Source organism: Rhea americana, unplaced genomic scaffold (genome assembly GCF_003343005.1).
Source record: "Rhea americana isolate MKP2758 unplaced genomic scaffold, rheAme1 scaffold_15, whole genome shotgun sequence".
Classification (NCBI taxonomy): Eukaryota; Metazoa; Chordata; class Aves; order Rheiformes; family Rheidae; genus Rhea; species Rhea americana.
This window is the reverse complement of record NW_028185594.1, coordinates 5,731,635-5,753,577: the sequence shown is the minus strand read 5'-3', so window position 1 is coordinate 5,753,577 and position 21,943 is coordinate 5,731,635. Positions and strand designations below refer to the sequence as shown.

The 21,943-nt window shown below is 38.7% G+C and overlaps 2 protein-coding genes across 6 annotated transcripts in view; one reads left to right on the top strand and one right to left on the bottom strand.

Annotated features, from left to right (window-relative positions):
- Positions 1-297: 297 nt before the first annotated feature.
- CUNH2orf69 (chromosome unknown C2orf69 homolog) lies at positions 298-7,062 on the top strand. The gene is made up of 2 exons (XM_085299467.1): positions 298-541; positions 1,740-7,062. Exon 2 carries the CDS (start codon positions 1,755-1,757, stop codon positions 2,577-2,579), a length of 825 nt encoding a protein of 274 aa, XP_085155593.1. The 5' UTR covers positions 298-541; positions 1,740-1,754; the 3' UTR covers positions 2,580-7,062.
- The window catches only part of TYW5 (tRNA-yW synthesizing protein 5), a 19,109-nt gene continuing 838 nt past the window's right edge, over positions 3,673-21,943 (bottom strand). For 2 of the 5 annotated variants that reach the window (XM_085299468.1, XM_085299471.1), the window contains exons 2-8: positions 20,483-20,637; positions 18,001-18,070; positions 17,074-17,118; positions 16,409-16,546; positions 15,469-15,556; positions 14,819-14,935; positions 12,756-13,153 (exon numbers count right to left, since the gene is read on the bottom strand). In XM_085299468.1, coding sequence (XP_085155594.1) covers positions 12,879-13,153; positions 14,819-14,935; positions 15,469-15,556; positions 16,409-16,546; positions 17,074-17,118; positions 18,001-18,070; positions 20,483-20,637 — 888 coding nt within the window. In that variant the 3' untranslated portion in view covers positions 12,756-12,878. Of the gene's footprint in view, positions 4,130-12,755; positions 13,154-14,818; positions 14,936-15,468; positions 15,557-16,408; positions 16,547-17,073; positions 17,119-18,000; positions 18,071-20,482; positions 20,638-21,005; positions 21,534-21,943 lie in introns of those variants that run through there. The other 3 variants (XM_085299470.1, XM_085299472.1, XM_085299469.1) reach the window with 3 other exon arrangements.

The window sequence follows — 21,943 nt, the reverse complement described above, 5'->3', positions numbered from 1 at the left end:
CAGAACCGACGGAGAAGAGACGCCGCGCCCCCCGAACCCCCACCCGCCACACGAGCCTAACGGTCGCCGCTTCCCGCCGCGCTCCTTTTAAAGGCGCCCGTTTGACGTCACGGCTGAAGCGGGCGGCCGTTAGGCGCGCGCTGCCCCGCCCCCGAGTGGTTGGTCGCCGCGCGGCGAGCACGTGCCCCGCCCCCCGCCCCCCCCGCCGGGTGCGAGGGCGCCGATAGGCAGAGGCGGCGCAGGCGGTTGGCGGGGGCGGTTGGCGCGCAGGCGCGTTGCGGCGCGGCGCTGGCGGCTTCCATGAGCAGGCGCTGCCCGCCGGGCGCCGCCTGGCTGCTGCGGGGGCTCGCCGGCCCCGCCGCCCGCTGCCTGGGCAGGAGCATGAGCCTCTGCGGCGCCCCGGCCGCCTGCGCCGCGGCTGCCCGAGGTGCCGGGCGCCGAGGCGCACCGCGCCAACGAGCTGCTGCTGCTGCTGCCGCCGGCGCGGCGCGGCCCCGAGCCGCCGCAGCACCACGTCGTCTACTTCCCGGGGGACGTGCAGGTACGGGGGCCTCCGCGAGCCGGCGGCCGCGCCTCAGAAAGCTCGTGGCGGGGGGGCCGCTGCGGCCGCTGGGGGTAGCGGGGCTCGGCCGCTCCTGGCCTCGGGAGCGGCCCCCCCCCCGTGCGCCGATAGCGCAGACCGGCGTTCCCGCCCGTGCTGGCGTGTTCAAATCTCGTCAAAAGCAATCCAAGGCGCGAAGGTGATAAAATGGCACGATTGAAAGGCTGGGGCTGTCCGTGCAGCCGCTCCGCCGCCATCCCGGCCTCTCCGCCCCTCCAGGCGGCTTGCGGGGGCGCTGCCCCCGGGCGCCAGCGCTGAGCCGCTGCCCCGGGCGCGTAGCCAGCCTCTGTGCGTCTGCCTGCTCCGAGCCGTCAGTCCGTATCAACAGCCAGCGCCCCTCGAAGGCGGAGGTGCTGTCTTCTTGTTCGCGGGAAAGGCTTCCCTTCTCTGTAACCTAAAAATGCAGAGCCTGGTGGGGTTTTCTTTTATAGGTTATGATGGTCTAAAAAACCTTTTTTTAAAAAAAAAGAAAGAAAAAAACCGCTTTTTTTTAATTATTATTCCTGGGTATGGCTTGTCAAGAGCCTGCGTTGTCCTTAGCAAAAGACACTAATGAATATTCTATGCCATGATGAATTCAGTGTTGAGGATCATTAGTGATTCGGAGATTAGTTTTTTTTCTGCCTGTGTCCAGTATGGATGTGAGCAAGAGGAATAAACACTCCCTAAGGCTGAATGAGAGAAATATTTTTCTGTATATAGAAGAAAGCTAATTACTGAAGTCTTAAATCCATTATTTGTAATAAATCAATCAATATTTCTGTAGATGGAAAAAATGCAGCAAAATTATGTATTTTTGTCATTTTAAGCTGAATAATGCTTTTCCTTTGGAGTGAAGGCAACGAGAAATGATGAATAACTCCATTTGCTTATTTTTATTGTGGTGATTTTATGTGATCAAAATTATTAAGCTAGAATAAGTAGTCTAAATATGCCAGTAATTAAACTGTTTCTTGTTCTGGGAGCCTAGCAAGCAAGTGCCTCTGTAATATGGAGTGTTTCTCTGTTAGTCAGCCACAGCCCTTCCATATGAATATTCATGTCTAGTGTGTGTATAAATATATATACATACACCACACACACACAGTTGACGTGTTTTCACAATGTACTAATGCATCTTTTTTTTTTAATTTTTCAGAACTATCATGATGTCATGTCATGCCACCCAGAAAACTTTCAGTGGGAGCACTGGAGTTTTGAAAATGTTGCTACCATACTTGCTCATCGATTTCCTAATAGCTTCATTTGGGTTGTAAAGTGTTCTCGAATGCACCTGCACAAATTCAGTTGTTATGACAACTTTGTGGCAAGCAACATGTTTGGAGCACCAGAGCATAGCACCGACTTTGGAGCTTTCAGGCATCTTCATGCATTGCTAGTTAATGCATTCAGACTTGCTCAGAACATGCTGTTGTCGCAGAAGAGCACGTATGGTTTCAACAAGGATCCAAAGATAGCTGCTTGTAAATCGCAGCCGCAGTCTGATCCTACAACGAATGACTGTTCGTCCACAGAAAGAGAGAGAGACTATGAATACTCTAATAATTCTGCTGTGAACTTCATTATACCATCTGCTGTAGATGCCGTGTCATTTACTTTGATTGGCTTCAGTAAAGGTTGTGTGGTTTTGAACCAGCTGCTGTATGAGCTGAAGGAAGCTAAAAAAGACAAGAATACAGATGCCTTCTTAAAAAACATAAAAGCAATCTACTGGTTGGATGGTGGTCACTCTGGAGGAAGCAATACTTGGGTTAATTACCCTGAAGTGCTGAAAGAACTTGCACAAACAGGAATTGAAGTTCATGCTCACGTTACACCATACCAGGTGTTTGATACAATGAGATCATGGATTGGGAGAGAGCATGAGAAATTTGTACAGATACTTGAAGAATTGGGTGTAGAAATAGATGATCAACTACATTTTGCAGATGAAGTTCCCTCCTTAGATAACCATTTCAGAGTTCATGAAGTATTTTGAGACTGTATATATCTCCGTATTCATTGCAAAAGCACTTTTGACGCTGTAAAATCTTGATCTTACAACTTTGAGCGGACACTCTCTGAAGAGTAATACTGAATCAGTCTTGTGTTCTTAGTAGATACTGTATATAAATTTCAGTGGCTTAAAAGGGGGGATGGAAATCCCATATCTAGAGCAGATGAAGTCATTTGCTTCCTGGCAAAACTGTTATGAAGAATTATGTGAACATTTATCTCAAACTGTTGGCAAAATTTTTAGCCCTGGATGTCCGAAGTAATATACTGCCTTTAACAGGAGTTAAAGTACTGAAGACTTTCAAATGTCTGTATACTTCTATTAACAAGCTTCCAGGTCTGCAAAACGTGGTTTTTGTCAGTAACAGAAAGAGCAGTAGTTTTTTGGCTTAGAGAAAATGATGATTGTTGGAGCAATCTTAGTTATACATTGTTGAAAAGTGTTTTAATTAGGTAACTTAATCTTCTAGTTTTGTAACATTTCTTGTATTAAAAGAAGGTCACCAATATTTACTTTTGGAATAATAGTGCCAATTTGCTTTTCTTCCCTATTAAAACTTTGCTTTTTCTGTGGCTATAAAATTTCATTAACTCATTGCTTAGTATCTGATAATGAATAGCCTTTTTATCTGGAACTTGAAAATTTTGATATAGCTATGAAGTCACCAAGAATATTCATAAGGGTGTAGTTTATTGCTGTGTCAGCATATTGCTCTTGCTTTGACTAACTTCTGTAAGGACTGGAAATAATCACATGTATTTGCAATTTGAAGTGTGTTTATTCCCTCTCTTCTGGAACTGGTGAGGATTTTTTTTTGCAAACTGCAGCATTGGTGTTCATCTAAATCGAGCCATAAGTATATGACATATTACAAACTACATAAAATGTTTTAGAATATGTTGACTGTAGGTGTTTCAGAATGCTTCAGATTGTAGAACTAYGATAGCTTTTAAATGTATTGCAGTAGTTGCTTCTAGAGCCACCCAAAAATCTATTTTCAGAGCATAATATTTGATACAGGAAAAAAAAATACCATCTAATTAAATGCAAGGCGAGACAAATCAGATACAGAAGATGTCATCTAGTTCAGGCTCAAAACCTGAATGTACTTCAAAAAAAAGTTACTGCAAGGTGGACACAAGAGGGAAATACTGGAACTCTTCTACTGTTGTATGTTTTTCGTTTTATCTACAAACCAATCTTGGAGAATCACTCTTAAAGACAACTGCAGCTATTAATGGTTATCCAGTAGTTTAATAGTTTTGGATTTCCTGAAAGATAGAAAAACAGAATTTAGCAGAACAGTGTGACAAATATAGCTCTAGTCTGAAGAAAAAAAGTTTATTCAACTTAATTCGAATGTTTGATTGCTTAGCAACACCTTTTCCCTGCTTCTAGCTTCCTGTTCCTTTTGTACTGTGGAAGATGGATCTGGGTCATCTTTCCTCTGTTGGCATCATTAAAACTTCCAAGGTTCACTGGAGACAGTGTTTTTKCAACTCTTGCAGAGGATGTGCACATGTTAATGATCACTGAAGAATAAGAAAAGCCCAATGATCTCTTAAAACCTTTTTTTTTTTATACTCCACATAAAAGTATTACGGGTGATGGAAAGGAATCAGCATACAAAAAGTAGCTTTTACAATGTGAAAATGAATTCTGTAGCTAGTAATAAGCTAATGTAACTATCTTTCAAAAGTAGAAATCTATTTTAAGTTATGGAGAAAAGTACAACCTACAAACTAACTGCAATTTTATAAAATAATCTGAAATACAGTTCTATCTGCTTTTATTAAAATCTTTCTTGGAGACTCTGTTCAACCCTCTTTATTGACTACCTCCTTAATCGACTTTCAACAACTTACGTGTTTCAGGGAAGGGTATTTCTCTCTCTCTCTCTCTCTCTTTTTTTTTTTTTCCTTTTGATATCACAAGTAATAGATGCGAAGACTGCCTTCTGCAAAGGAAATGTGGGTCACCTAACATAGTGTTTTTAATAGAGCACCTATAAATTGCTTAAAATATCTTTAATTATTATCCATTGTTAAATTTAAAAAAGTTCGTTCTTGCTGCCTCTCAGTTCAGTGCCAATGTTCTCAAAATTAACCAGAGCAACACTAAATTTTGCYCTGTCCAATAATAATGCACATTATTATGTACAGACCAATGTCAAAACAATTCAGTGCCAGCCAAAACAGTAGGAGTTGTTGCAAGCTTTTGAAAATAACTATTAAAATACTGACATTGTCTTCAAAGGTTTCTGGATGGCTCTCCTATGAAAATATTAAGCTATTCGGTGGAGGTGGTTTGCAATAGATGTTAAATAAAATCAGCTCAAGTTTTGCTGCATTACTTTGAAGAATAAGCACTTTCTTGTAAAACTAATCTTGTTGTAAGACTTGGTATTTCAGAGGGAAAACAGGCTGGTTGGTTTTTATTCTTGAAACAGTTGTAATACTGTGTTGGAATGTGCCTCTGTCATTCACTACAATGCATGCTAAAAATAAAATATGCAGACAGTGTAGAAAATAGTGTTTCACATGAGTGAAACCACTCCAATATGAATGTAAAATTGTTAAATGAGGAATGTACAGTTAAGGTTTGTGAATTATGCTTTAGTGGGTGTTTGTGAAGACCTAGGTTAAAAAAAAAGTATCAACACCTATTTCATAGCAGCTTTTCTTCAAGGCACGCTTTGTATTTATGTAGTCAGCATCTACTGTTGTAAAACAGCTTACTGGGATCTCGCCTATGTGGGAAAGCTGGCAGGAAGTAAGTGAAGGTGTGAACRTTCCTGTTAGGATGAAATGAATCATGGTTTGGAGCGGCCGGTTTCTTTCCCTTAACTATAAAGGCAATTTATAATAAAACTTAGATGTTAATGCCTGAAGTTAAGTGGGATGAGTTCCTGTTCTCATGCCCACTTAGTGGCTTAGTGCAAGACGCTATTCTATTTTGGAATGGAGTAAGCAACGTTACACCTTGTGTCCTTAGTAAAAGCTAGTATGTATTAGCTGGTATAGTCTATATTACGTGCTTGTTCCATGTATGTTAGACAAGTCATTGTTCATACAAAAAATGTCAGCTTCTCTGTCTAAAAGGTTTTAAGCTGCTTCTATTAAAAATCCATTTAAAACAAGGCTTTCTGTGAAATTGTCCAGTCCATACAGCTTAAATGAYACTACTTTGTGTTTATCTTAAATACTAACAACTTAGTTAACCTTCTTATCTATATCTAACATAATCATATCTCTGTAACTGCTTCTGCAYAAATCAGTATCAGACACTAATTTTGAAAGGTAATTATGGATAGAAGCTGAAAAGAACATTTTTTTTGTCCTCACCCTGATGATGTCCTGTTCCTCCATTATGTTAGCACTAGCACTTTATGGTAAGCTGTTTTAGCTTGCTAAAATAGCATTATTACTGATAAAGAAAGATGACTAATAAGTGCTATGTATTTAAATGTTCATAGATCTTATTTTAAATATGACTGCAAAGTCATTCAGGAGTTAGGATGCTACAATTGTGGATATTCACAGATAAAAGTAATACATGTCATGTTATGTTTTCCCAACAGATCCTTTTTGATTTGCAGAAAGAAAATGTCACCTTTTTTCTTCTCTCATCCARCACTTCTCATAGTGTTGTCTTTTCTAGTCTTACCTAATGTTGTCTTTTCTAATTCTATTTTTTCTAATCTAATCTTGACATCTCTGCAGATAAATAATATTTGTTCTATGCAGGTGGAAAGTTGAAGCACTGAGATGAAAGTACAACTGTTCATTTGCTCTGAATGTTYATTTTAAATTATACAAGGCCTTATTTTTCATATGCTCAGTGCACAGATGGAACTGTGYATCCACTGTTTCTTGAGATCTGGTTCTAGGGTGCTAAAGTGGGCACCCATGAAATAAGCAAAATAACTAAAAGCTCTGTTAAAAAGATGACATATTTGACATCACATGGGAACACAGCAGGAAAGACTTGTGAAGTCWGGTTCTCCAAGGTATTATTAAACGTGGTCAGAAGATGATTGCTTTTCCCCTTCTCATCTATGTTGGTGTCTATGTCTCTGTCTCATCCCTGTCAAGTAGCCTTGTTTTTATTATTTCATACTTTTGAGGGTAATCCTCTTCTATATGGCCACTTTGAAAAGACTTCRTGAAGTTATAAAACTAATTTTGACCTGTATAGCATTTTATATCCAGGTAATTTAAACTGCTTTGCAAATGTGATTCTGCAGTAACAGATTCTGCAAAGATAGGCTCATGTTTCGTGGTATTGGAAAAGTCATGGGACGAGTCAACAGGTTTTGTATTTTTTAAATCAGTTTACATATTGTGTTGGCATAACTAATATATCATTCTATAGTACTGACTATGGTGTTTGTTACACTGTGTCTTGATAATACTGAAATAAGCTATAGTGCTATATGTGTTCTAATAAATATAACATTACTCATTGTGTTGCATGCTGACTTAATGCTAAGTTAGAGACCAACATAGTTGCATCAGCATAAAACCTGTGTAGACCAGTTCTTCAATTCCCCTTACAATAGGAGCCAAGAGCCTCACAATCCTTAACGTTAACATACCCACCTGTACCAGTCCTAGGTAATGTAAGAAATACTGTCTTGAGAAGCTAAAGGATAGCACAGAAGAATTTTGGCATTTGCATGTGCTGTTCTGCACCGGCCTCTTAGCTACATCGCTGCCTCAAAGAGCCTGAATTGTCCGGTACCCCCGTACAGGACAAAAGCAGAGGTRGATGCCTCAGACTGCAATCTGCAAGAGAGTGTCAAATTGTCTCTAGAGTTGGCTTCAGAATCCTTTTAATCTTACAATAATGCTTCCTTTTTATAAGGATGGCAGATGAAAAAGTTACTTCCGATGGCTTTGTCTGTCTTACTGAGCTCTTGACTTTGTTAATCAATATAAGATGCAAGGTGAGCATCTTATTTGAGTAAAATAATCCTAAGTTATTAAGCAAATTGTCAAAGATCATCTAATACCTATGTGACAGAGCCAGGCACTGTGCTTCTCCCAGTGCTAGACATACTGTTTCCGACCAGATTAATTCTAGCTGTATTAAAGTAGCAGAACTTTCTTTTCCCACTAACAAAAACTTACTCAGTATTAGCAATATAATTGCTATGTTAGATATACGTAATACCTACCCAGTAGTGGCTATTCTACATCACTAAGAGTCACAAGGAGCAACTGCTTGAGGCAGTCGTTAAGCTCAACTTAAGGAGCCTTAAGTTAAGGCCTGAGTGATAAAGCAGTGATGGCTTTGTGGTCATTCCGAGTTATTAGGGCTTAATTCAGTTTGTTTCTAAGAGAACCCAGGAAGTGTCAAGTTCTGTTTAAGCAAATGACTTGAAAAGCATTCGTTACAGCAAAAGGGAAAAACATTCTCATCTGCCTTTTCTTCGTGTGAATGGACATCTCAGGTATTTGAAAAGCCAAACGCATCACTTCAAGCTTTGGAATAGATTTTGCGTCTTTCAGCAGGCTTTCTGAGGACACTTCGTCGTGACTGTTAGCTTCCCCGAATAAACTTGACACTTGAGAGCCGAGTTGTTTCTAGTAGAAGATACAGAAAGACTGCAAAATACAGAAAACAGTCAAGAGATATACTAGTGTTGGAGAAGAACAAAGCAAGGTTCTTCACATCCCTCGCACCAACAATTTATACTACGAGGAATTCAATTTATAGGCATCAGATGAAGCAATTGCTTCCCTTACAGGCTACCTGCATAGCTCTTCTTTCCCATTTATCATCACGAGGAAAACATTGAGTTTGTATGATGGAAGTTTTAAGCAATTCATATATTCCTTGACATTTGAAGTAAAATGCTTTCACAGCAAAAAAAGTGCATTACTATGATCTATCTTACTATTGCAAGCAATAGCCTCCGAACATGTTTGTCCGAACACATAGAGCAGCACATTTTATATGGTTGAGCAGTCCTTTTAATGTTTTCAATCTGCTCGTAGGAATGTTGACTAGGACCATATCCGAACAACTGAAAAGGAAGTAAGCTGGTCTCTTTGCTCTCAGGAACCACCACATATGGAGATCAGAATCTATCCTCAGTCCTAGAGTCCAACCCAAACAAAATAGGAAAACTTAACATGCAACTTCTGCTGCAAACTTGTACAGCTATTTAAATGAATTAAGATTTCATCTTTCCTTTTACTAATACTGGAATTTTGGTTCCTACATCTGACAGTAGTTTCCATAGATTGTCTTGTAAAAGTTGCTGTCTCTGAAGATGCGTTTTCAACACTAGTGATTCCTGCGTGGAAACATCTAAACATCTCAGGTTGGGATAAACACATTTTGGGCAGAGGAACAACAAATCAAGTCTGCACAGGAAGCTGTAAGTATATTGGGATCATGCCACATGTAATATAATCTCTACTCTCAATAAAATCATCCTGGAATCAGTAGTGTCATTGCAGGACTATCAGCATGAACGAACTAAGTAGTTTCAATCCTGCATATTTAAAAGAGACTGCAAATATATTCTGCTGCTTCATGACCAACTCAAATCCCTTCACATTAGGCATTTAACTTGATGCCTATATTAATTTAGGCTAAGTTGTTCTTGGAGAGAAGCACATCAGAGCGCACCAGTCTTCAGTACGGGTATCAATGTGAATATTCTCTGAATGTTGAATTGCACTTGTGTTTTCTGGCATTCTCTCTCAATTTGGTCAATAAGCCATTGAAATACTGACACTAAAAGATAGGCATATGGGATTAATATTTTTGTCTTTTAGATATTCACTTGCCAGAAATCTTTACTTCATTTTTTCATACTGTTTGGCCAATTTAGTACTCCTTAATGGACAGATTTTTGATGGCCTGCTTAAGAGCTTGACAGGAGAGTATTTTGACATCAATGTTTTCCTTTGATTTCTTTCCACAGCAACCATGCTAAGAAAAATATAAAATACATACTTTCTGAAATCAACTTGTCCTTTGTATTTCACTCAACCAAGAATAAATACCGAATTTTTTCCAGATGTTGGTTTGCAATGAACTTGATTACATTTAAAAGCATCAGTCACAAGTAATAAAAAGCTAGGGGCTAGCCAAGCTTAAACTACCGATTTCAGATTCTGTCGATGTTTAATGCTATCTTAACTGAGCTTTCTGTCCTGGACAGTCTACACCACCTAACTACTCTATTGAATAAACTGTTTGAAGTGATGGCTTTGAATGCTTAAGACTGTCAGTAGGTGCCTGTTCCCACAGCTTCATCTGTTTTCCRTGATCCCATTGTGATCCCATTTTGCTTTAAGTCATCTCTAAAGGACAAATTCCCACAGAATATCAGTGTCTCTAACTTTGTGTTATTCTAGTAATATATTTCAAGTATGGCTACAACTATTCTCTCACTGTGTTAGCTCAAAGGTAGTCTTTCAATGATTTCACCATTCATTCATCATTGCGCTGCTCCAGTTCCACACCATGTTGCACAGTGGCATGAAAGGGCCAATTTTTTTTTTACATAGTAACTTCAAGATTTGTATCACTAATAACATCATGCCCAAGTTTAAAAAATAGTTTGAAACTTGTTTGCTTGTCTTCTTCTTTGATAGCATTTCAGAACATGTTTTATAAAAGTTATTAAATAAAAAATTGAAGAGATTGGCTCAAAGTGTAATGAATAGCACTGACAAAAAACTACTATGCTGTTCTCACTGACCTGCAGGGAATACTTCCTGTTGCTCTTTCTAGAAGATGCATTTACATCACCTCTAGTGGGTTTGCTGACATCTTCTCAGAGAAATTTAAAACTGAAAGGGCAATGGAGAGGGAACAAGTATTACTGCAGAGTTTTCCCATTGGACACTAGAAGGGGAGCATGAACAGGGTTGGGTTTTCACCATCTGACTATGGTGAGATGCCCATATTTACTGTCATCTAAAAATGAAATAAAAGCCTTATTTTAAAGCCAGTGATGTGAAAAGCAAATAGATGCACTCCTATAGCACTTGGCTTACAGACTAGTTCATTCAGTGTGACCTTCTTCCACCCAACACTTCTTACACTTTCTAATCCAAACTTCACTAGTTTAAACAAGAGAATTATTGCAGCTTTCCTACTGGGCTACCTCAACACTTACCTTGCAACTGAGCAATGAGAGGGCTTCATTTGGTCTAAGGTGTTTAATAGTCTCTCTTACAAAAAAGGAGATTCAAAAATAATCAGCACAGCATTCTGGATTCTTGTGGGTTGGCAGGTGCAACCTGGGATCTTATTTGTGGTTTTTACATATATGCTATGGAACAAGTAATATTGAAAATCTTAACGGCACTAACAGGTCACACAGCATTGAAATGCATTTGTTCCACAAGATTTTCCTCCTTTTACTTTCTCTTGTCCCCTGGTATCCCAAACAGCTTCTTTCCCTCCGAAGCACAGCAGGCACTCCTCACCAGTGGAGACACAGGCAGATCACTCCTACACTGCTTGCTGCTCCATAAAGCTTTTCCTTATTTATATCTAAGTGTTGGGGGGGAGGGAACAACACCTGAGAACACCAAGCTGGTGCCTCCTCTTTTGGGAATGAAGGATCTAGAAATGGCAGAATGAGGGATGAGCACAGTACTGCCTCCGTGCTAGCATAGTAAGCTGCCCGTGGTTAGAGTTAACAGAGAAAGCCATGCTGGCACAATGCAGTAACGTGGTTCTGCGTAGCCCTGCAGACTCTGAGCCTCCCCGTTCACTCCTAGCACCCAAAGAATATGCTCTGTACACCTCTACAAAATAACTCATAGGCAGCCCTCTCCATTGCCTATCTGACAAAGACAAGGCACTTCCCCAGCTTAACGCTAGGGCTCACAGACCCTGTCTCTGCAGTACACACAAGCAATCCTTAATCACAGAAGAAATTTCGAGAGACCCATTTGTGTTCCCAGATTTAAATTCTGCCCTCAGAACGTACAATGATGCCCATCAGGATCGCTTGGCTGGTTACATTCATGCCTATTCATTAAGATGGCATGATGCCTGCTCACATGGCAGCAGCCTATTTTCACTGTGTTAAACTGCCAAGAATAGGTTTAGAAGAATAACTTGCACAGTGTTGCAAGCCCCTGCTTGTCTGGAGCATAACATTTTTCAGTGCTTTATTAACACAACCTATCTATCCAGTCTAGCAGCCTTTGACAAGTTACAGTTCTCCAAAAACGCTGCTGGAAGCAGCAGACTGACCTAAGTGACAGGAACCTACTGCTGAGATTGTGCGTTCTCCAAGCAGCACAAGTCACAACATCATAAAAATTTTAAATGGAGTACAACAACCTTATTTGTGAGATGCCCAGCTTTACTTTTACAAGACTTCTGTAAGCACCACAATCTGCCAAAAAACAACCATTAGCATATAGGCTCCATCTTGAAAGACCCCCGTTCATACGGCACACAATGCATCTCAAATACTGCTCCCAATAGATTCTGCATCTACTCCAACATTATTAAGAACTTACATTCAGAATCTACAACTGTAGCCTGCTGGATTTGCAGGTACATCAATTGCAAATACTGGACAGCTGCAGTTACAGTGATGCTGCCTGCCTGTATTGTGGCAGCCACGGTGGTTGTGACAAGCCAGGTTTCCTGCTCAACACCTTAATCAACTAGGAAAACGGTGATCATTTCCCCTGTGGCCAAGCAGCTGCACAATTCTAAACTTTAATCTTGAATGATCTAACCTTTGCTGTTCTTCATGTCTGCCGCTGCTCTGCAGTTTCACCACAAGAGGGAGCTGATTCCCCCCCAGCTGTTACTCAAAAAACAACAAACCATTAGTACTATCCCTAACCCCTAACTCGGACCTCCACAGAGCCCACCCTGACTTTGCTAAGCTTTAGTAAACCAGGTGGCATTCAGGAAGATGTGAGGTTACTTCTAAGCATACATTCTGTCAGACCAGTCCACCTGTCAAAATTCTTATTCAGAACTATTTAAGCAAAGCACTCCAAAAAGAGTGCAGATACTGCAAACATAGGACTGCAAACTTACCCTATAGGAAACAGATCTTTGGATCAACAAGATCACACAATGCATGTGAAGAAAAATAAGAAGAAATATCTACAAGATAAATATTCACCTACACGATAAATATTCACCTAAACAAAGTTTATCAACAATGTTTTTATTAGTCTTACAGAAAGTGTATTTATGTACACATGGGCAGTATCCATATAGCACATGTTTCTTTAATTTCAGCATTCTAATTTTGGTGACTTGCAATATGTTATTTTACTTATAATCAGTCCTATAGGCTTTTTCTTGGATACGTAATACCATTCTCCGAGCATAAAAATCCCGGTATTCCTCAGGGAGTTCTTCAAGTGTTTTCAAGGCCCTGTCCAAGATTTGCATAGCTCTAGAGGCTGCTATGGGATCTTTATTTCCGTAAGTGTCATTTTTATCATAGCACTCAGAGGGAAGATGCTTCCAAAAGACATTCAGTCCCACTCCAAATTCCTCAGAAATTACGTTATGGAACCACAAAGCTGTAGAGAGAAAAATGTCTAAAATGAAAATTAATACAAAAAAACTTCCATGTGATTCATAACAAGCATCAGAATCAGCCAAACTAAATCTAGCTGAGGAAAAGCTTCAACAACCTTCTTTTTTTGTTTATTTACAGAAAATCATTTCCCTTAAAAGATCACACTGTACCAAATTTAAAAAGTTCTCAAAGATGTTTATATCCATCCGTAACTTTATGCAAAAATAACACTCACTGAAGTCTAAAGTAATACTCAGATGTAAGCATATAAGTGAGTGTAAGATGAAAGGGACAAATGTTCCTTGTTCACCTCATTCATCTCCTACTCTACACCAACATATGTATTCTTATAGAATTAGTCCCTTACCTTGCACAGATTGTCCAAACCTTAATGTAAACCACCAGTATCAGTCAGGTCACCCATGCAGAGTTGCTAACTATTTGATGGTAAAGCCATGAGGCTTTCATCTGAATCACCACCACTGTGGTAAGAACGCAAAGATATCTTTGCCTCACTAAGTACATTTTCATAATACATTTATTATGAAGATATCTACCCTATTTCAATTTTATGCTGAAAGACAGAACACTGCTTGTTGCAGCTTGTTGCTTTTATATGCTGATGACATCTGAAAGGCCTATTCTGAAAAACGAACAAGTAGTTTCTTTCAGGTAGAAAGAGGATCTGCTTCTACCTTCTCAATAATAACCACATTCAGTTCTCAAAGAGCATCTCCTTTTCCACTGATACATGTCCTAGAACACTGACAAAGCTAACACGGTTCTCTGGACTAGTATCTCTATATCACTCAGTAATTTTTAGTATGTTAAGTGTTTCAAACTTCGGACCAGTACCCCTACTGACAAAGTCAAATGAGTATCTGAGCTACATAGAAGAACATTATGTATGCTGACATTGACGTGACATACACAAACTGTACCAAAATGTTTCTTGAAAAAGAAAACCAATGGCAAGCTCAAATAAGTAACAAGTTTGAGCCTAAGACTCTATTTTAAATTATCCTAAAAAGCTACTGCCTTCTTGCTTACTAGCCTGTTTATAATGCCCAAATAATATGAACAGAGTAGGCACCTCCCATGCGCATGAATGGGAGAAAGAGAAGTAATAATAAACAACTTTCCCTGATCACATATATTGTTATCTTAACACAGGAAGCAGCTTAATATTGCTGCTTGTGCAGAAAGATTATTAGGATCTGTCTTTCCATTCCCCAGAAGTGATTACAAACTTCTAAAAGGTCCAGTTACTCTTCCATCCATAATTCTCAAGTCATTTGCCTCACAGTTCTGTGCTCAGAGCTAAAAGAGAAAAGAAATGCCACTTCACTCAAATTATGTCATTAATTCTATGACCTGACTCTCCTAATTTCAGATTTCAAAAGTTGTTTTTTTAATATATATATTCCTAGTCTATTAAGATAAAAATTTAGATGCATACAGTGTAATTCTGAGGAAGATAACATTTACAGGTAGATGTAATGGTACCTCTTATTAGGACAATTAGTACAGTTGGAAAAAGTAGACAAATTCTGCCAACATCACTAGACCCTCCTCCTTAAAACATAAAAAATGCTTTAGTGATCTATTACTGTCCCTAGAAGCGAGAAATTGCAAATCAAACTCTTTAAAACTGAAACATGAGTGAGGGCTATTGGTTACTTACCTGGAATAAATAATATATCTCCCGCTTCCAGATAACATTCATAGCGCTTGGCTTTTACAAAAAGGGGATATTTCTCAAAGTCTGGATTATCCACATCCAGCACCTCTGATTTAGTACCTTAGGAAAGTTTTCAAAAACAATTAACATACATTCTTATGCTCCCAAACAGTAATAAAGCATTAACAATTTATTAGAAATGCTATTTCTTGAATCACACACAATACTGGTTCATTGCTCTGTAACTCTTCTAAAAACCAGGCAAATCTGATAGCATTCCTCATATACTGAGGAGACATAAGTTTTCAGCTATAGGAGAAAAGAGTAACTTAACTATCAAACTTCCTCTGATATTTAAAATGCCATTTTAAATCCAGGCAGAGCACTATACTCCTCCACAGTTAGGTGGCAGAACCACAACTAGACAAAAAATATGAACGGCAGTGCTCTTTTGCAAATTTCCTAACCCATCCCACCAAAATTCCTTAGCTTGGACTGACAGCAAACAGCACGTGTAAAAACAGAGTAAAGACAGCAAGTGACTTCCTTTATACCAAACTGCCAGTTAGTGATTTCTTTCCTACAGTGCAGCACTAGTCAGCTGGAAAGGCAACTATGGTCACCAAATTCTGAATTAGATGTAATATACATACCTGATAAATATAAATATGGTGCATCTTGAGGACTATATAAAACAACTCGCTTTTTCCCTGTTATTTGGATTAAGAAGTTATCCATTACCTGGAATAAGCATAGTTAGATGTCAGCCAAGAGTTAAGAATAAATACATAGTCTGCAAATAATCTAAAGCATCATCAGTGCACTATTAAAACCCTCATGTGTTAAGAATCAACTGAAAGAGCACCTACATATAGAATTAACCCACCCCTCAAAAAATTAAGAATTTCTGCTATTTTATCCCTTAATTGCATTTTTTCCATATATGGTTTGCAAAAAAAAAAAAAAAAGAGAAAACCCTGCTTTCCAACAACCCTATCTTTTTTTCCTTTAAAGAGGAATCACAGTCTCGATCTTAAAACAACGACACATCATGCTTTAAACCATATAACAGAAAAACATAATGCAGAATACATTTGAAATTCCTTTTTCAGTATTAATCCAACTTCATTTTGCTGACTTTTTACCAATAAAGATTTATTTTTTCTCAACTATAATATGAAAAGTACTTTTTTACAACCATATTTATTCAGAAGTACACAGCATGATCTTAGAAGACAATCTTATTTGGAATCTTCAGAATGAAAAATTAAGGTAATTGTGAAGACAAAAATGTTAAAAGTTACTTTGTTTTAGATTTTTAACTTAAATCCAAAATAAAACAGTAAAGAATTAATCATACAACTTTTAATCATTTAGGTATGGAATTTCAGGATTAGATATAAAATCAGTAAGATATTATGCACACAAAATATCTCTATTTAAAATCCAGTACACAGAACATTATACAATTTAAGTGTTTCAAAACATGCAAAGTGTCTCATAACAGATCTTTGTCAAAGAGATTTGCTACTTGCTATTTCAATCCTACAAGGTTAACTGCAACATTTAATGATAAACACATGCATTACCTACATCATAGTGTGTCCACAGCTGCAATCCTGCTGAACTGATGCGGAAGACACTAGAGAAAAACCGTTCCTTTTCAAAATACTCTGGAATCTGAATATCTTCTGCCAAAATAGGAAACTGCTTTCTGATATCTGCAATATCCTGAATCAAAAAAATATAACTGTTAGATGACTATACACAAACTAAAATAAGGAAGCACCTGATAATCATTTCTTATCATAAGGAACACAGCGCTGGAACTTCAGGCACAGCCACAGAACATTCAGCACTGACAAACAGCTGCAAATAGTAATGCTTTTTGATGGTCATCCTCCTTTCAGTGTTTACTTGGCCACCACAATAAGAACAGCCAGAAAGCTGCTTTGAACTATGATTTCTACAAAATGCACCGAAGCAGCAACAGACCATCAGAAAACTTTATATCACCTTACAACAATGGCTAGAGAATGGCAAGTGAGGGCTTTGGTAACTGGCTAGGCTCTTGTGTAGCAATACCTTAGACATTTAGGCTTAAATATTCTGAGCTAAATCTGGTCATGCTCATTGACCAACTGACCATAAAGAAGTTGTATGTCTGTACTACACAGACAGGAGATGACAATAGGCTTCTTAAAATAATCTTACACTGCTAGTTTACAATATTAGAATTGCAAGCTGAGGGAACTTACCTTTCTAGGATCTTCACCCAGAGATCGCAAATAGTACTTTTCATCCTGAATATAATACAAGAAGAAAGTTACGTCTTCTGATATAAATTACAAGCACACTTAAGGAAAGAGCCTGTTATTTCTCATTAATCTAATGTAGGGCTTTGTTAAAAAATGGTGCAAATAAGGGGCACTCACAACTTCAGCTGCTTTGTTATTCTGCCTTTCCACTACTGCTCTCTGCTGCTTATCTCAAGCAATGAAAAAAATATGTTGATTAACTGAGAGTGAAAAAGAGTGAAATGGGAGAGACTTAAAATCACAAACTGACAGCTGCTTCTATATTGCTCCTTTCTGGATGGATTCAAAGCAAGCATGGATTTTAACTTAAGTTCTTCAGAATACTGAGGCAGGAAGCCATTTCAACTGGCTTCAAAACTTACTGCTTCCTATATACATAAAGCATGAAATGCCCATTTGCATTCAGAACTGTTCACTTCCTTATTCACAGTTATCTGAAAAATCAGATACATTGTTTTTGAACATTGTTTTGTAAAGGAAGTCCTATATATGCTCCTCAACAATATGTTACAGTATTTCCGCATTTGTGTTGTGCAGATACAGCCAAACTCTAAAATACCTTCATGACATTTTCTTGCAAAACACCTAAGTTACACACTTATTTAAAGCATGGTTTGATTTCTGATTTTGGTGCCAGAACTTTTGCTCACATAAACTGTCTTTGATAACAGAAACAAGACCACTGAAGTTAACCATACTGTATACACATAAAACGATTTCCAAGGAAAGATCTCTGGCTCCAAGCCACACAAAACAGTTAAATTTAACATCAATGGTTTTATTGAAGTGAGACCTTAAATTACAAGTCATCTTTTTTCCTCCAAATACTGGCAAAGATGGAAGAAACTGTGTCACTAAGGAAATTACCTCAGACAGAAAGTACTCTGTGTGTTTGATTTCAGCTGCTCTCTGTACAAATATATCAAAAGGCAGAGTTCTGAAATATAAATATTAAAATTAATATAATGAATCAATGTAACAAGACATGATCTAAATACAAAGTTTAAAATCATAAGCTCTCTTACCATAACTACCATAGCAAAAAAAAAGCAACTTGCCTTATTTTTTAAACATTTTAACACTAATGTGCAGTGAATGTTTGAAGAGTTCTACAAGATAAAAATCCTACACTTAAAAATCTCTCTAGTTTATAGTCCCACTATATAACCAAACAGAGTCAAAGAATCATGTAACTGTTGAGGTTAAAGGGGATGTCTGAAGATCATCCCCCACCTGCTCAAAGCAGGATCAACTAGAGCAGATCATCCAGTCAGGTTTTCAGTATCTCCAAGGACGGAGACTCAACAACCTCTCTGGGCAACCTGTTTCAGTGATCAACAACCCCTGCAGTAAAAGAGGTTTTCTTAATGCTTAACTGATTTCCTGTATTTAAATTTGTGCCCGTTGCCTCTTGTCCTGTCACTAGGCACTCCCAAGAAGAGCCTGGCTCTATTTCCTTTATACTGCCCCATCAGGTATTTATATACATCGATAAGATCCCTCTGAGCTTACAATGTCTCAATGGTCTGAGTCACAGACTAAGAAAGCTATTTAGAGTAAATTAAACTCAAATTCTGGCCTACTCCTGACAGTACTTGATTAAGACTGATGGTTTCTCTAAAAGGATGTATTTTTTAGGCTTGTTTTTTTGCCTATTTCTGTAAAATTGCAGGAAAGCTCAGCACAAATAAAACTGTTGCTGGGCTAAAGGGGAGCCACTGGATCCAAAATGTTTTTAGGTATATAAACGGAAGCTGAACCTTAAAAGAAAAAAGACTAAAGAGAAACTAAACCACTTCATGGGTTGAACTGTTATATCCTGCCCATTTACATACTTCCCGCTGAAGGCAAAAGAAACTGTTTGCTCTTTACAGCTCTCCAAATCATCATCAGCCAAGAGTGTACTTCCACTACAGCTTATACTAAGGCAAGCCAGTGCTGCCGTCTGCCCTTGCTGTTTTCCCTAGTCATCTCATCTCCCTTATGCTAGCACTAGTCCTCATCTGACCACATGGACAACCTGTTCACAAAGCTAAAATAGCAGGGAAAAACACTCAGATTTCTGCACCAGCTCACAGAGTGGTTGGACAAGTGCAAAAACCAATACAAAGAAAGGAGTAGAATCATGACGCTTACAATGGGACTGCTGTGGTACTTGCATCAGTTTAAAAATCATGGAGCAGTACGTTAAGTCTTTAAAGTCCCTGCTCTTCTAGATCTACTTACTCTCCCTCCAGATAAGAACAAGAGACTTTCTATGGGAAGTCTACAAATCTTCTAATTTTTTGTGAAGTAGATTAAAGTATTTAATTGTTAACTGCCAGAATAAAGCTCAACCACAGTACCTCTATATACCTAACATACCTGATTAACCACATGTCTGTGAATGTCATAGTAAGAGGTTTTATAATTAAAAAGGGAGGGAGGGAAGTAATGAAAAACAGAGTTAAGACAAAATTGTTCAAGTATGATCTCATTTCAAAGGTTCAAAAGTTCAGTGTTCATGCGAGCAGAATATAAAATGAGCATGATTACATGGTGTTTTTTCCCCCTTCACTTGCAAAGACTTGTAGTTTGTTTACACTTACAGCACATGCTTCTGCTTTCTTAAAATTTTAGCAGACTGAACACATCTTGTTTCCACTTAGGGAAAACAAATGACAATTAAAAATAAAGGCATTTACCTCTGAAGAACAATAACAAAATGATGGAGCTGAGAGGAACTCTAAAGAAATGTTTTGGCAAGCTACACGAGAGGAACTTTGAAGGAGATCAAGAGTCTGTAAGACTCTCAGCAAGATTAAAGGGATGGTGAAACGTGTGGAGGCCAGTAGCTTGAACATATTGAGGAATGCACATACTAACATTGAAAAGAGTTCATTTTTTAATTAGTAACATCCCTCTTGGAATAGCATGCCTGCCACATGCCAGCATTCAAAGAGGTTCAGGCATATCATTTGTCAGAAACTAGCACCATTCAATAACTTTGAAAAGACACTACATAATTAGAGTAAAATAGCATACTATCTAGTATCAGGTTTCCTATTTGTATCAGCAAATGCCAGGCTCAACTTTCCTCCAAGATTGCTCTGTCAAAATCTCTTTATATCATTTCTCCATGACATCATTTTTAAGGCCTTTCTGGCCTCTCCTTTCATCCTGTAACATTTATTTATGGTATTAAGATATTTGTGAAATAAAGAGAAGAGGAGGAAATTAAGGACAGTAACTTGATATTCAGTTTCAATTTTTCCACAATAAAGTATCTTCACCCTCCTACTCTCAAACAGATCTACTATATTTTTAAGGGCTCATGTCTTTAAATACAAGAGGCCTTGGAATGAAGTACCTATACACAAAGTTCTTACTGAGGAAATCCATCTGTGGCACTGTAGAAACATGAATCTTTACTTCTTTAGATCCTTCTGCTTGGCTCAGGTAATCTACGGTCCATTTGGTTGTGCAAGTACCCAGTTCCATTCCTTTCAACACTACTGGCTTTCGCTAGGGAAGCAAACAAAAAAAAAAGAATTGCGAAGTGATTGTAGTATCCAGTGCAAAAATCCAGAACTGTTTTTTCAGACTAAGTACACACAAACAACTCAGCTGAATATCAGGATCTGCAGCACAAAGTTACAACCAAACAACTGCATGAATCAGAATGAAGAACGTTGAAACAAAATGCAGGATATTGTGATACTGTTTCTGTATTTACTGCAAGCTATTCCGTAATGGGAAAGGCAATGATACGGAGAGGTAAAGACAGCTTTAATACTGAGTATATTCTGGAGCCACTGAAGCACCTAGCTAGGCTAAGGAACAGTTTAGTCATTCTAGCCAGAACCTAGTAGAAAACAGATAAAAGTCCATACATTTAAGGTGTGGACTGTGGGCTGCAGTAATGCTGTATTTTCCTCGAGAAAGAAGCTCTTTCTATCCATTTTTAAGGCTCATTAATGCTGACAACCATGAATAGATTTGATTCAGCACACACAAACTCTGACTCTTTTGCTTTCATCAGGACCTTGAAGAAAAAGCAAGCAATAATAACAAAAAGAAATAGCAGTCACAAGTGTTTTGTAACCAGTGTTAACGAAAATCAAGTCACAGACAGATCAACTGCTTGAGTTATTCAGCAGATCAGAAGGGGTTGGCCACCAGAAACTCCTTCCTCCTAAACCTACAGTTATTTTAATAAATCGTGGTGCCTCCTGCAGAAGATATCAAAACCAAAACTGATCATCTTTAGTACCAGGCTGCTAAACCAAACTACTTCCTTTCATTTGTTGAATCCTTCTCTACTTAACTGCTTTATTTTCTGTAAGTAACCTTGACTACTTGTTGTTAGAAAAACATGTATTTTCATAAAAGATAGATTTATTTTATCTTGGGTTTTAAGCAATATACCTGAAGACACATTTTGTTTGCTAGCAGCTCCCTGTGGGGAATAAAATAAAAAGCCAGATGGGTATAAGAAAAAAGTCCTTGGAAGGAGCAGAACCCTCATTTCATTGTCCTTCTCCATGAGGGTAGTGGAGGCCTCTGCAGAGATCTCTGGGTTTACCTGCACTAGACTTTCTTGCTGGATAASGACCTTTGTCTCCCAAGACTGCAAAAGTCTCTCTACACTTCTTCACCAGGCCAACAAGTGTTTTTCTGGTTCCTCAAGGCCTGAACGACACTCGCACCTTTCCAGACCCGTACGAGCACACGGCAGTACGAGCTGCTTGCTCCAATGCCCCCCTCCCGTGCACAGAGGGCCCGTCACCGCCCCTGCCGCGCGCCCGCAGCGGCCGTTACCGCCCCTGCC

Bases quoted from the DNA above. Each gene is read 5' to 3' on its own strand.
- CUNH2orf69 (XM_085299467.1), top strand. From the start codon at position 1,755: ATGTCATGCCACCCAGAAAACTTTCAGTGGGAGCACTGGAGTTTTGAA.